General features: G+C 41.2%; 1 protein-coding gene across 4 annotated transcripts in view; it reads left to right on the top strand.

The window, feature by feature from the left end:
* Positions 1 to 3,615, top strand: part of CASK (calcium/calmodulin dependent serine protein kinase) — a 361,240-nt gene extending 357,625 nt beyond the window's left edge. For all 4 annotated transcript variants that reach the window (XM_054974058.1, XM_054974057.1, XM_054974056.1 and 1 more), the window contains one exon: positions 1,569 to 3,615. In XM_054974058.1, coding sequence (XP_054830033.1) covers positions 1,569 to 1,745 — 177 coding nt within the window. In that variant the 3' untranslated portion in view covers positions 1,746 to 3,615. The remainder of the gene's footprint in view (positions 1 to 1,568) is intronic.
* The last annotated feature ends 8,486 nt before the right edge of the window (positions 3,616 to 12,101 follow it).

The following is a 12,101-nucleotide window of genomic DNA, read 5'->3' as shown; positions in this document are numbered from 1 at the left end:
GTTCATTTTTCTACAGCACCATGCAACAATAAAAGAATGCCATAAGCATGGGTGCGGATGGCAGATGTTCATTCATGTTGATGTTATTGACCTGTATCTAGGTTCTTGCTGTCCTTACATAGATACATTCTACACAACAGCAGTGGGGTACATTTCATTTTCTCAGATACAAAATTATAGCTTATTTATTACTAGGAACATGTAATATTTCTGCAAGAGAAATGTAGCCTCAAGGGAAGATGACTAGACTGAGTGTAACAAATGGGTTTTACAACAAAGCATTTATTGTACTAAAATTGATTATTCAGAAATGTCTCCTGGCTATGGAAGTGGGCATTTAAATCAAACAAGCTGTAACTCGGTACTTGGCTGCTTGTTGTCTCTTCTTCTCAAGGTACATGCATACGTAGGAAGAGTATGGTCGAACAAGTGAGGTCTAGTCAGGGTGAAGCCTCATATAATTGTATTCATGTTACATTTATAACACTAGGCAAAAGCAATGAAGAGGGACAATGGCACTGGGGATGATTTGGCATTGTAAGACATGTTGAATAGACAAAATTATAAAATAGTTTCTTTTGTACCTCTGCCTTATGTATTTTTGTCCCTGTGACAGGAGAACAGCACACATCTTTGAACAAACAAACAACAGTATTTCTGGGATAGGTTGAGAGTTTGTGTGTGTGTGAGAAACAGAGACAGAGACAAAGATCTACTCTTCAATTATGACCCATATAACCTTTTATCTTCTGTTTAAGATCCTGTGGCAGCCTACACATTTTCTTGAGAGCCCACACATTCTCTTGCTTTCAGTCATCCCAGTTTAATGAGCAAAGGTATTTTCTATGAATGTGTGGAGCTTTCTTATACAGACAGGCTGTCTTATTCATTTCAAAAGAGGACATAACAACGTACACATGCCTTTGTGCTTTCTCCATTGAATGGGACAGCCCATATATGCACTGAAATGAATGCCTTAGATCCAGCAAAATCTCCCTTTCCTCATTCCTTCACAAACATAGCTCCACTGGCAGAAGAGGATGGAGGGTCTGTTTTGTCCCCTTCCTCAGTGCAGCCCCTTCAAGTCATACAGGTCCCACGATCCCAGGGATCTACTTTCCAAATTTGGAAGAGACTGTTGAGGGGAGGAAAATGCAGCAAAGCTCTGTATCCACCAGTGGCTTCTGCTGATGGATCATTGGATCTGACCCAGTGGAAGGGGGTGGGGTTGTATTTGTGTATGTGGTGTCTTTTTAATAAGAAAATAGTATCCCTCCCTTGTTCCTTGTTTATACTTGATCTTTTTTCCTCATAGCTTCATGTGTTCAGTTGTGATGTGGAAAACCTAATAAATAGTTGTATTTATATTGTGTAGTTGAAGCAAGCAGTGTAATAAATTCAGTGTCATTTGCGTTATGTATGACATTTCTAAGATAAAATGTTTCTAATGAGTTCTTAAGAAAGAATTTAGTGTTAATGTTTTCTTCTTTGTAAATTATAAATGCAACATACAATGCTAACAAAATGATGCAATTGTTTCATCTCCCTTTTCCCCAATCACTGTGTAGGATGAATCTCTTCAGCGCTTGCAAAAGGAATCTGAAATCTTACAGAGAACATATGCACACTACTTTGATCTTACAATTATCAACAATGAAATTGATGAAACAATCAGGCATCTGGAGGAAGCCATTGAGCTTGTTTGTACAGCATCACAGTGGGTTCCTGTCTCCTGGGTGTACTAGTCTTATCTCCAGAAGAATTTTATCGTTACTGGGAACCACCTCATACATGGAAGAACCTCTTTGTTATTGACCTTGTGTCAACAGGTCTTGGCCCCTAGAGACTACCTAGATGTAGTGTGAACTAAATTTATAATTATCGTCATGTCCTTATAGATAGGAGGAGAAAATGCTAATTTAAAGAGACAGTATCTTTTTTAATCAGTTCTCCTAAACTTTATTAAAGTGTATCTTTAAATATATGTATTATTCAATCCTTTGGAATGTTATATTTTTGGAAATCATAGCTTTTTAATTTCAAAGGCCCCTAAAACTGCACAAAATAGATGCTGCTTTCTATAATCTATTTTAATAATAATATGATCTGTTACTTGGGGGTGGAACACTACATTCTTTTTAAAATCTGATTTTGTGAATTGGAATACCTTGCTTTCCTTTATTTATTTGAAATTATTAACCCAGTCATGAATGAGATAAATTCTTAAATTCTAATGGCCTTTCTTTGCTTTTTTATTTTATTATTTAGAATAGCTTTTGAAGTACTTTCATGTAATATCCAGATAATGTGATACTGTCTCTTTGAAGAACTCTGTAAAACATATAGAGATTTGAAGTTGGGTCTTGACTCTTAATGCATGTGGACAGTCGCAAGCGTTCATGCTGTTGGTGTATCTGTGTTGAAAAAAAACTGTAATCTACAGCAAAGTACATTCCGTTCATAGGGGGAAAGTACCCAAGGGAATAAAATTCAATACTATGACTAAGTTGTAAAACCTATGCACATCCCTTGCATTTTGGGCAACTTTATAAACAAAAATCCTAATTTTTATTAATAATCATGTAGTGAAATGTGTTTGTAATTTTGTCTCAATTTAATTTGTTGTAAAGGTGGGAGGGGGAAAATTACTGGTTTCACCATTTCAGATCTGTGTTGTCTGAGAGTATTAACATTTTAATTACGTTTAAGCAAAGAAATGCTGGTTTTTAATATGTATGTAATTGTTTTAAAAATGCACACCTTTTAAGAAAAAATACTGTGCTATGAAGAAACCAGTTTAGACACTGCGATAAACTAACAATTCCAAAAGATTCATCTGCAGCAGCCCTGTAAATTTCTTTAAACCATAAATGACTCTATAGTCTGACCAATTTTTTTATTTTAAATATACTTCCTTTTATGTGTTCAACAATTAAATGCCTTGGGTCATTCATTTCATCACAGGATTCTTCAGGTACTTCAGAAGTCAATCAGATCCTTTGTAGATGTTTAGAAAAAAATTCTCACAAACTTTGTGGTCACTGGAGTTATTGTTTTGATTGCAAGTCTTCAAAATTGTGGCTCATTTAGCAAATAAGGGCTGCTTCATACATTAACATTTTTAGTATGTGCCCATGCTGTACATGCTAAAAGAATGTTTTGTTATAACCATTATATATTCTAGTGGGGAAATGTGTTCTTAATCTAATGTGCAAAGCTGCCCTACTTTCTTGTACAGAGCCTTACTAAACAAATTTAACCATATGTTCATCTCAGGGTTATATTGGTACTTGCTCATTTTTCTTGCTAGTCCCTAGAAAAAATATCCTTTATTCCTTCTCCTAGTAGAGGGAAATTGAATATTATCCATCCCAGGTTGTGATGTATTTGTGAAACTAACCACCTTTTATCACCAGTATTAATGTACCTTGGACAGTCTGTTTTACATTTTTATTATTTAATATGGATTTTTGCTTTTATTAAATGCCAGTATGTTTTTGAAAAACGTTGTCCTCAACGTTAAAATGCAAAGTTGTGATTTACATGTAGATAATTTTAGTTCCTTCAGAACATAAGATGCTACCATTTTAAGAGAGACTAAACATTTGCAAAGAACATTAGTATTGGTCATCCATTTTGAATCTCTTCCTTTCAGCATTATAAAACTGCATCTAGTTGTCATCAGTTCTCTGAGTTTAGTGTGGCATAGTCTCAGGACACTGGTAACAAAAGAGTCACAGTACACCAAGAGGCAGTTCTTCAAACTTTGTTCATTAGAGTGGTAGGGTAGGGGTATGATCCACCACAGTATCAATACAGGTAGTTTTTACCTTATAAGAAGGCAAAACTACTGAAAGATCATCTGCCTTAATCTCAATGTATATTCCATATCACTTCCAAGCAGCTTTTGAGTTGATTGTGTACATTACATGGCTTTTGCTATCACAAAATATTTCCACATGTATAGGAGTTCTTTTGATAATTTTAAGCATTTTATCTGAGTGTCATAAAAGTACATAGGATTGTTATAACCATGACATCATACTTCAAAACATTGTTCTGGCAGCACTGCTGGTCTGAACTTCAAATGTTTCTTTACTCCTCAAATATTTAAGAGGAATTGAGCATAGTATTCTGATTGAGTTCTGTGAATGTGGAATCAGCAAGGTGATTTGAGGTTTTACAGTGCAATCCTATGGTGAGTTACTCCAGTCTAAGCCCATTGAAGTCAGTGAGCTTAGACTGGAGTAACTCTTCATAGGATTGCACTGTAAATCTCCTTTTCTAGTTTAACATTACACCCCCCCTTCTTACTGTGTACTGAACTTTCAACTTGTTCATTAATTTGGAAAAACAAATATTTAACTATTCAGCAAAAGATTATGGGGATTTAAGCTACAGTGATCCTAAACTGCTTGTATCAGCAGTATATTTACTGGCAGCACCAGCATAAAATTATTTATTTTTTATTTTTATTTATTATTTTATCATATTTATATTCCGCCCTCCCCGCAAGCAGGCTCAGGGCAGATAACAGCATTAAAACATTTAAAACATTTCATATAAAACATTTAAAAGCATTGTACAAAAATATTAAAAAATAGCAGCACTCTTTTTCTTGATGGCAGCAATACCGTTGCCAATTCACTTGCCATGGCAAAACTCCATTTTAATAGAGCTGGGTTGTGATACTGTGCTTTTAGTGGTATGCTTTTTGCATTTAGTAGTATGCTCCATCCTAAATATTTGAACATATAGGGCAAAATGTACCCAAAATTAAGCACTTTGAAATCCTATTGATTTTAGCAGCAGGATTACTTCCCATAAAATTTATATGCAACAATCCCAGTGCTCTTTTTCTGAAAAGATACTGTCATGAGTGTTTTCCCAAGCAGTAAGTTCTGTGGGCAGCACTTACCCAGGTTGATTCCATTTGGAGGAGAGAGCAATGTAGACTTACGGCATTTATGTAGTATTTACAATATGTAGAAAATATATGGGTGGACTCCTGCCTCATATCAGATCCAAGAGAGAGAGAGAGATCCTGCACCAACAGCCCTGGTGCTCTGTCCAACTTAGGGCAATGACTCTTTGCTTCTCTTACGCACCTTCCTCAAAATCGCAGTTTTTATAGAACACACTTGCCTGGCCTCCTTCACTAGGCAGGAAGTTCACCTCTTCAAAAGAGTTGATAAACACCTGAACAAAAATGTTTCTGAGTACTCATGGCTTATTGAGAGGGCTATCTACAGTTGTTATGATGTGTTACCGTTTCTTTTGTCATATAGGGTAGACATGAGCCCACTGTGATCAGAAACCAAGCCCACAACACCTTAACAGTTTTGAGATTTGTAATCCCTTTTATTGCACCCTTCTCTTCCTTCAATGGTTTAAAGTTAAAATCCACAACAATTCAATTTCTTGTACTATCAAAGGATTCATTATTTTACAACGTTCTTGATATGGTTATGTATGAACTGGAAATCCAGTAACTGGCATAGTATCCTAGATGCTTTAAGTATCAAAAGAACACTTTTTACTATCTAAAGTTGCATTCACATGGCAAAGATTCTCTGTTTTGCCATCATCATTGATGCATATGCAAAAGCATGTTCAGTGATAATGGAGTTTCTACATGTGTGTTTGCTGAGTACATTCCTCTGTCAGCCACGTTTTCCCCTGTTACGTTACTGGAGGGCTTTTAGGGGGCTTCTTATTCAAAACTAGTAATTGCTACAGTAATTTGTTTTCAAAAAGCCCTCCTAGGGCATGGTGGGGGAAATGGTATCTATGAGGGGCAGGACCATTTCCAGACAAAAAACGTACACCTTTCCATCTAGATGCATTTGGGCTATTCTTTTTAAAATGGAGCAAAACAGATTTGGGAAAGAGTATCCTAAGGACAGGGAAAGGGTGATCAAAGCATGACATAATGCCATGTTCCCAAAAACTGCAGTTTGGAAGCCAAAGTGGGAAAAGACCTCCATGTGAAAGCAGTCTAAATAATTTTCTTTTTTTTTTAAGAAATACTGGGGGGGGGAGTTCTGGGCAACAAGAATTTTTACTATCCTACTGAAAGCTACTGTGATAAAATGGATGAATTGAATTACTTGGAGCCTGTGTGAGCACTTATAAAAGCATTGCAAATGTAGGACATTAAAATGCATTTCAGGTTCTCTTAGGGCAGAATGGCATAGTAAGCATAGCTCCATGCTTCTTCTTAAAGTCTCTTGGTCACTCTACACGTTACTTCTTTTACAAATTCTCCATGGAACCCACTCATGCTCTGCACAGACACACATCACCTCAAGGATTAGCTTCTATTTTAAAAAAACTATACAAATGAGCTCAGAAAGCTGCCACTGGGCGAAGGAAAGTGCCTACCTTTCTCCCAAGCTCCCCCCGCCCACATGTAAAAACAGTGCAGGGAAGGAGAGTTTTCTCCTTTCTGCTGCCACATGTGCACACTACCTCCACGTGGAGCACCACAAATGGAGAATATCTCCCCTCTGCATTGTTTTTGTATGGGGAAAAAAGCATGAAAGAAAGGCAAGAACGTTGCCTCCCCTGGTGGCAGGTTTTTAAGCCCCTTTGCATGCTCTGTGTGTGTGTGTGTGTGTGCGTGCGTGTGCACACGCATCTCTTCGTCGTCATGGGCACAAATCGAAATACAAAGCAAATTTCGTCATGAAATGTGCCATTTCGTGTATCGCATAACAGCGTTTTGTGGGGCCGTGGTTATCACGAAATTCACAACTTCGGGGCCTGTTTCATTAGCTTCATGAATGATTTGTAATTTCAGACAGGCTGGTGCCAATCCATTGATTCCCTAGGCAACAATGGGCCCAAACTTTTTGTTGCCATTAGAAACCACAATCATAGCCCACTTACCATTGATTGGCAACTCTCCTGGCCATCTGGAGAGCTTCCATTCTGCCCTATACAGCCAGGAGCTGGGGGTCAATCCCCTAGGCAACCAAGGAGGTGGACCTTCTGTATCCCTGGGCACACCAATCTCACCCCTCCAAACCCTGTTAGGTAGGTCTGCTGGCCAACCACAGACCTGTTTTGCTCGAAATGAATGGCGGGGTTTTGGAGAAACATCCAGCTCGTCCTCCACATTCCAAACCCTTGGGACTGTCCCTGCCTGCTGTCCATCCCTCACTATGTATTCCCGGCCCAGCTCCACACCACAGCTGGTCCTTTATCCTCCTCTGATCCAGCAACTTCCGGTCCCTGTTTCAGTCCTGCACTCTGACAGCACTTCCCACCCTTCCCATTTGACCTTCCCGATCAACATACTTGCAAATTGGGAGGGTGGATGGAGGAGAGCCTATTGAAGTCTCCCTGCGAGTTTGGCATCTCCCGGTATGGGCCATTGAAATGCCCCAGATTCTGACAAATCAAAACTAATGAATCGTTTCGGCAAACGTCAATTTTGTGAAATTTCATGACTCGCAATTTGTGGATTGCGATGAAACATGGAACTTGTTTCGGGTTTTTTCCATTTCATGCCCATGTCTACTTCGTCAGATGCATCTGTTTGCTACTACAGACTAACACGGCTAACTCCTCTGGAGGGAGGGAGGGAGGGAGGGAGGGAGGGAGGGAGGGAGATAGATAGATAGATAGATAGATAGATAGATAGATAGATAGATAGATAGATAGATAGATAGATAGATAGATAGATAGATAGATAGATAGATAGATAGATAGATAGATAGATAGATAGATAGATAGATAGATAGATAGATAGATAGATATCAAGCACGGGTTGGTTCCATGGAGAACTCAAAAAGAAGTAACGTGTGCAGTGACTAGGACTGTGATTTGAAGGGAAATACAAGCAATCACAAATCACAGTTCCAGTAGCTTCATTCCTGCTGGAAATTGCTCCCCTTCACCTCTGTCAAGCTCAGGGCTTTTTTCAGGGGGAACGCGGGGGAACGGAGTTCCGAAACATCTTGAAAATGGTCACATGGCTAGTGGCCCCGCCCCCTGATCTCCAGACAGAGGGGAGTTTAGATTGCCCTCCACGTCGCTCAGCGGCACGGAGGGCAATCTAAACTCCCCTCTGTCTGGAGATCAGGGGGCAGGGCCACCAGCCATGTGACCATTTTCTCTGGGGGCAACTCACTGAGTTCCACCACCTCTTTTGCCAGAAAAAAAGCCTTGGTCAAGCTGCTTTTACGCCCACTAGGGAAAATAAGGACACCTTTTTGTTTTTCCTAGGAGAAAAAGTTGCTGGGAGAGGGTGGTTTTCAATGGGAGAAATGGTACAAGGGAAAGAGTGACACCCATCTTCCAGCAGCAATCTCAGAACTTGGTCCTTGGTCTCCCTCAGGGATACTGCCAAATTCTTAATTCAACTATTGGCTGCGAGGCTTTTGCGAGCTATTTTGCCGGCAAAATCTTGTCCCTTCGCCATGGCCTGCCGCCCACTGTTGATACAGTAAGAGAACTGGAGACCCCTTGGCCATTTTCTGGGTCTGTATTAGATCATTTCAGGCTGCTCTCCCGGGACGAAGTTGACAGGATCCTGCAGGGGATGAGGCCAACCACCTGTCCTCTGGATCCCTGCCCATCCTGGCTGGTGAAAGCCAGCTGGGAGGGGCTACAGGACCATTTGAAGGCCATTGTTAACATCTCCCTGAGTGCTGGGATTTTTTTCCATAGTGTTAAAGGAGGTGGTGGTGTGGCCTCTCCTGGGAAAAACATCTTTGGACCCCACCAATCCATCCAGTTACTGCCCAGTGTTGAACCTCCCGTTCCTGGGCAAGGTGATTGAGTGGGCAGTGGCGGTACAACTGCAGGAATTCCTGAATGATGCTGTAGTTCTGGACCCATTCCAGTCTCGTTTCCGTCCTGGCCATGGGATGGAGACGGCCTTGGTTGCCCTCACAGATGACCTTCGCAGGCATTTGGATCGAGGTGGGTCGGCGCTGCTTGTGTTACTCGATCTCACAGCAGCGTTTGACATGGTCGACTGACTTGTTGGCCAGCCGCCTTGCCAATGTAGGGATTAGGGGGACAGCCTTACAGTGGCTGGTCTCTTTTCTCCAGGGTCGGGGACAGAGGGTGGTGCTCGGGGGAGATCTATCACCCCGTCACCCTTTGGTGTGCGGGGTTCCACGAGGGGCGATACTCTCCCCAATGTTATTTAACATCTACATGTGCCCCCTCGCCCAGTTGGTGCAGAGGTTTGGGCTGGGCTGTCATCAATACGCGGATGACACCCAGCTTTTTCTGTTGATGGACGGCCGGCCAGACACGGCCCCAGACAATCTGGCCAGAACTCTGGAGGCTGAGATGGCATGGTTGAAACAGAGCAGGCTGAAACTGAACCCGGTGAAGACGGAGGTCCTGCAGCTGGGAGGGGGCTGCCAGATGTTGGGATCCAGCTCCCTGCCCTGGATGGGACACCACTGGCAACTTTGCCAGTGGTGAAGAGTCTGGGCGTGCTCCTGGATGCCTCCCTATCAATGGAGGTCCAGGTCATGGTGGTTGCCAAGGCTGCATTCTTACATCTCCATCAGATCAGGTAACTTGCCCCTTACCTGACGCCTCAGGACCTGGCTATAGTGACCCATGCAACGGTCACCTCCAGGCTACAATTACTGTGACTCACTACCCCTGGGCCTGATCCGGAAACTACAACTGGTCCACAATGTGGCGGCGCGGGTCCTGTCCGGTATATCCTACCAGTCACATATCACACCTGTCCTGCACCAGCTGCACTAGCTTCCAGTTGAATTCCAAATCAGGTTCAAGGTGTTGGTTCTTACCTTTAAAGCCCTGCGCAAGTTGGGACCAGCATATCTTCGGGACCGCCTTTCCCTGTATGTTCCCCGGAGACCACTTCGATCAGTGGATAAATGTTTACTGGTGGTCCCTGGCCCTAAGGTAACCCACCTCACTTCAACCAGGGCCAGGGCCTTTTCAGTCCTGGCCCCAGCCTGGTGGAATGCTCTGTCAATGGAGACCCGAGCCCAGCAGGACATATTATCGTTCCGCCAGGTCTGTAAGACAGAGCTGTTCCTCCAAGTGTTCAGTGGTTGAAGGGGTGCCATGTTGGCCTCCCACCTTTGGGGGTTCTCCCCACCATTGCACCTTAATGTACTTGGTTAATTTATTTTATTATAGCTTATTGTATGTTGATTTTAGAATTGTTTTCTTGTTTTTATTGATTGTTGTTCACCACCCAGAGCCCCTGAGGATGGGCCGTTTATAAATCGAAATAATAAATAAATAAATGGCATGTTCTTTAAAAAGAAAGATAAGCCCTAAAAAGAACCTGCACATAATGCCTTCCAGGGAATCTGGTCATTAAGAGAACAAATGGCAATTAAAAATTCCTCTCACATTTTTAACATATAATAAATAGTTCTGATGAACTATCAGTTTACTACCTAATAAGGAAAAACACTAGCCTTGTGAGCTCCTGGGCTACAGAGCATTTTATGTAATGTATGGCTGAAACCTTTCCCATTTTATAGAGAGAGATTTCTTGACACACAATAAAAACAATTTGTGTGAGGCTTACTTGAGTTGAACACTTTCAAAATATAGCCCCCAATATATCCTATGTTTTATCCTCCCAGCTTTTCCACTGATGCAAGTTCCACTCTTCAGTGTAGATAGATCCATTATTCTTTGGCATAATCTTTTCAAGAACCAAAAGTGTGCCTTGGAGAAAAGATGGTGCACCCAAAGGAAAGAGAGACCAATCTAATCCTCTAAATAATATGTTTCAAAACAATGCAAAAGATTAGGTAGTATCCTACTGCGTTTTCACCTGTGGAAGCAAATCTTTCCCTTCCTTTTCCCAGTAACCTCTGATGACTCCTGAAAGGGCATGATTAGGGAAAGGAAGGTGTCCTGAGGAGGAGAACCGGGTGAGATCAGCTCAGCAGAATAGCAGTAGGATATAATGCATAAAATCTAGCAGTATTGTAGGGTGCCTGTCCCTCAATCAGAACTCTTTTACTTTGTCTCATGAAATGCACCACTGGAACCTGTGCAATTTTATATGCTAAACTTTTTTGATGCCAGTATAAGAACAGATTATTTTAAGCAGGCCAGACTTCAGATGTTTACCATGTCCTTCCACCATAACCTCAGTTTACATTTTAAGGTTCATGTCGGAACCGCAATGCCATCTGGGAGGGCAGTGTGCTCTGGCCCATGATCTGTCATGATTTTAGGGGCCCCTTTCCCAATCACATAGTTGTGGGATGGTTATAGATGACCTTTTGACTGCAAAACTAGTTGTCACGACAATATAACAGGCAGCCTCACAGTTTGATAAGCTCTTTATTCAATCTGGAGAATTTCATATCCAAAAAGCCTCTTCCAAGGTATAGGAAAATGTAGTGATGAATTTTGAGGGCCATCCTGTGCTCAGGCAATCTGGAATATTGGGTGCAGAATCACTGAGATGATCTATTTCATGAATGTATTTCAAGCATCTGCATTATATCCTTTCAGTTGCCATATAAATTCTTTATTTTAGACAACATTTAAAGAGCAGGTACCCTGTAGCTGATGTGGTCTTCTGCAAAGAAGTTTTATTAATGCATGAAGCTCGTACACTGAACAAAGTAAATATTCTTCAGAACTGCATGGAATTCCATGGGCTATGAAGAGTTCTGCAAGGCAACTGAAAGTACCCCATTAGTTACATTTTTAAGAATATAAAGAAAATCTTTAGAGGGACAAACATAGTTGAGGGAGGACTGCAACCTAAAACACATGCCAATACACTGATGCAATAAGTCTTGGTAGTCAGAAGGCTTCATCTTTGTGAAAGGCCCATTTTTTCTTTCCATGCATTTCTTATCTGATAATGCCTTCTGTTCAAGAAAAGCAAAGACGAAGAATTTACAATTGTTTAAAAGAATGAAAAGTCATGAACAGCAGAAAAGGAGAAGAGAGAGAGATCAAGAAACTTGTCAATATCATGTGATAGCCATGAATGTTCAGGTGTGACCCAGTCTTTAATTGTACAGTACAAAGCCTAGAAGAGACTGGTTGTCTAGCAATGAATTGGATCAACAATTGTTCACATAGTCCACGTGCTTCTGTTATAGCCAGTTTGGTGT

This window comes from Eublepharis macularius, chromosome 3 (assembly GCF_028583425.1).
Source record: "Eublepharis macularius isolate TG4126 chromosome 3, MPM_Emac_v1.0, whole genome shotgun sequence".
Lineage (NCBI taxonomy): Eukaryota > Metazoa > Chordata > Lepidosauria > Squamata > Eublepharidae > Eublepharis > Eublepharis macularius.
Note: the sequence above shows the minus strand (reverse complement) of the source record. Positions and strands in the feature narration are given on the sequence as shown.